The sequence below is a fragment of the Corylus avellana genome, chromosome ca3 (assembly GCF_901000735.1).
Source record: "Corylus avellana chromosome ca3, CavTom2PMs-1.0".
NCBI lineage: Eukaryota > Viridiplantae > Streptophyta > Magnoliopsida > Fagales > Betulaceae > Corylus > Corylus avellana.
In genome coordinates, this window is record NC_081543.1 from 20,230,472 (window position 1) to 20,233,148 (window position 2,677).

The 2,677-nt window shown below is 32.9% G+C and overlaps 1 protein-coding gene across 1 annotated transcript; it reads right to left on the reverse strand.

Moving 5' to 3' along the window:
• Positions 1 to 240: 240 nt before the first annotated feature.
• LOC132176471 (transcription factor JUNGBRUNNEN 1-like) lies at positions 241 to 2,102 on the reverse strand. Its single transcript, XM_059588695.1, has 3 exons — positions 1,913 to 2,102; positions 1,236 to 1,543; positions 241 to 617 (listed from the first exon to the last, which is right to left on the reverse strand). Exons 1-3 carry the CDS (start codon positions 2,100 to 2,102, stop codon positions 261 to 263), a joined length of 855 nt encoding a protein of 284 aa, XP_059444678.1. The 3' UTR covers positions 241 to 260.
• Positions 2,103 to 2,677: the final 575 nt, after the last annotated feature.

Below are 2,677 nucleotides of genomic sequence, written 5' to 3' on the forward strand. Positions count from 1 at the left end.
TGAGAAATGATTAGTATCAATAATTTACCCATATTTTTTTCATATTCTTTTATAAATTCAATAGATCGACCATTAGATTTGTAGGGTACACTATTGATTTATGTGGACTCCACAAATCTAATGATTAATTTGTAAGATTTTTTTTTTTTTAATCTGTAAGATTAATTTGTAAGATGATATGAAAGAAATATGGACAAAATTAATATTGACACCAATGATCATTTCAGTGTATGTAATTAATGTAACATTAACATGAATACTTATTTACATAAACGAGAGGGATCAAGAGCAAACTCTACAACAGATCTAAGCTCATCATCCCAATTCTCTAATGCAAACAAGTCTTCATCATGATCATTCGCATCGGCTCTTGGAGTTATTGGATTAATGGTTGAAGATAATATTGGAGGTTGTGGTAGCGTCCAGCTCGGCTGCCCTGCATGCAACTGCGTCCTTCCATCAATACCCTTAATCTCCTGATCATCATCATTTTCATATTTGATGGGATCATCCGAGGAAATTATTGGATGTTTCTTAGCACTTACTTCTCTCCATTCTGCCGTGTACTTCCTATGCGACACATTTCGCTTGAAAATTCGACACAGCGTCCAAATTTCCTGCATGAAAAAAGTACATGAAACCATGCATCAACATATATATATATTTGATATTTTCTTTTTTGACGACAGAAAATCGTCAAATGCATATGGCTACTTCGTGTACTCACTCCTAGCCTGTCAAACAAATTTCAAACCCGTACAAAGCGCTAATTAATATTTGAAGCATGTTACACAATCATTTTTAAACTATATTTTTTACAAATTCAATAGATCAAACATTATATTTGCTGACTCATGTGGTTCCCACACAAATTCAATAGTAGATTCATCCATTCACTATAAAGATTCAATGGTTAAAAAAGAATGAATTCTGTCTTTTTCTTATCAAGTTTCCATGGATATAGGTGGTTTATGTTAGATTATATTTGATTATTCTATATTATGGAATTTGATTGTAATCAAATTTGATGGTAACTAAATATGATATTAATTATGGGATTTGATTGTAATCTCCTACTTTTAGGCTATCAAATTTGAATGTATTCTCAGCTATATATCTATCATATTAATAGGAGATTGTTAAATTGTAAACATGACCAAATAAATAAGAACAAAAGGTCGTAATTCTTCGTGTCTGATGGCATATATAGATGAGTATAATTGTATTATTCTTACAGCTTCTTGGACAGTATTTTTGGCATCGGCAAGATTGGTGGCGCCGGCGTGTTTGGGAGGAAGGCGAAACTCGTGCATCATCCAATCAGTTTTGAGGCCTTTTCCTGCACTCCCGCGGTAGTAAACTAATGTTTTCTTGAGGCCAATGCATTCTCCTCCCGCCGAGTAGACCGGTTTGTCGATGCCAGTGGCTTTCCAAAACCCAGACCCCGTCACTCTGTTGGGTCTTATGCTGTTCCTATACTTTCTCCCTCTTTTGCAGTAGAAGTACCACTCCAACTCTTTCACACTGCTGCTGCTATTATTGCCTTCTGCAACCAAATATATATAAATCAATCACAAACAAAAGTAATAAAGTATAATCTCAATGATGTTAAATGAAATGAAAGTAATCTTTTAGGTCTGAACGGGGTTATAGGGTACGTAAAAAAAGGTCAAAATTTTTTTCATGCAGTTCTCATAATTAATAAGAAGCTATAGATGGTTTTCAGAGGCACCATATATATATATATATATATATACAGTTAGATCCACAGAAAAAAAAATAAAAAAATAAAATAAAATTTTAGCTTGAAAGAATCAAAGAAATAACCTTATTAAGAATTTAATTGTTTGATTTTGTCAAAGATACAAAAGAGTTGAATTAAAAGAAAGAAAGGGATGCTAATAATAGTTACTTGGAAGATCCCATGGATCGTATTTGTAGATATCGATCTGTTGGATGAATTCAATAGCGATGGGTTTCTTCTCAACCTTCCGGCGAAGATAAAACCCAACAAGCTCTTCATCAGTTGGATGGAACCGAAATCCTGGCAATATTGCAACTTCACCTTCCTTACTACTACTACTACTACTCATCATCATCATCTTTTCTTCCTTGCAGCTCATGATCATCGATCTTCTCCTTCCTTCCTCTTTCTTCCCTCCCTTTGTAGGTTGTAGCTAGGGAGCAATCATATGGAAGCTAGAGAAGCTTCTATTATATTTATATATATTTATTGTGATTGTGAAGATTGATGAGAGTTAATTAGGTTTTTAAAAGGTCAAGTCATGCGGTCTGACTCTGGAGCCTTGATGGCCCCACACAACTTAGAAGCAGTCTTAACTAACTTTATTATATTTATTTAATTATATGACTTTTTTTTTTTTTTTCCTTCTTTCTTCTTTCTTTTCTGAAGGGCTACATCAATAGAGGAAACAGGGGATTGACTTACCAATCAAAACAAGGAGAAATATATATATATATATATATATATATAAAACTTTATTTTCATCCAAAGGAAAATGTTTTAACTGCAGAAAATTCGGACATTTTGCTGATAAATGTCTAGAACCGCCCAAAAAATTGAAAAAAAAAAAATTAATGCTTTAAAAATTGATGACAATGAAAAGAAAATCTTTTTAGAATTCTGCAATCCATTAATTCTTCTGATTCATCTGAC

Bases quoted from the DNA above. Each gene is read 5' to 3' on its own strand.
- LOC132176471 (XM_059588695.1), bottom strand. From the start codon at position 2,102: ATGATGATGATGAGTAGTAGTAGTAGTAGTAAGGAAGGTGAAGTTGCA. The intron at 1,544-1,912 runs GTAACTATTATT...TGGTTGCAGAAG, and splicing joins CGATCCATGGGATCTTCCAA to GCAATAATAGCAGCAGCAGT. The intron at 618-1,235 runs GTAAGAATAATA...TTTTTCATGCAG, and splicing joins AAAATACTGTCCAAGAAGCT to GAAATTTGGACGCTGTGTCG.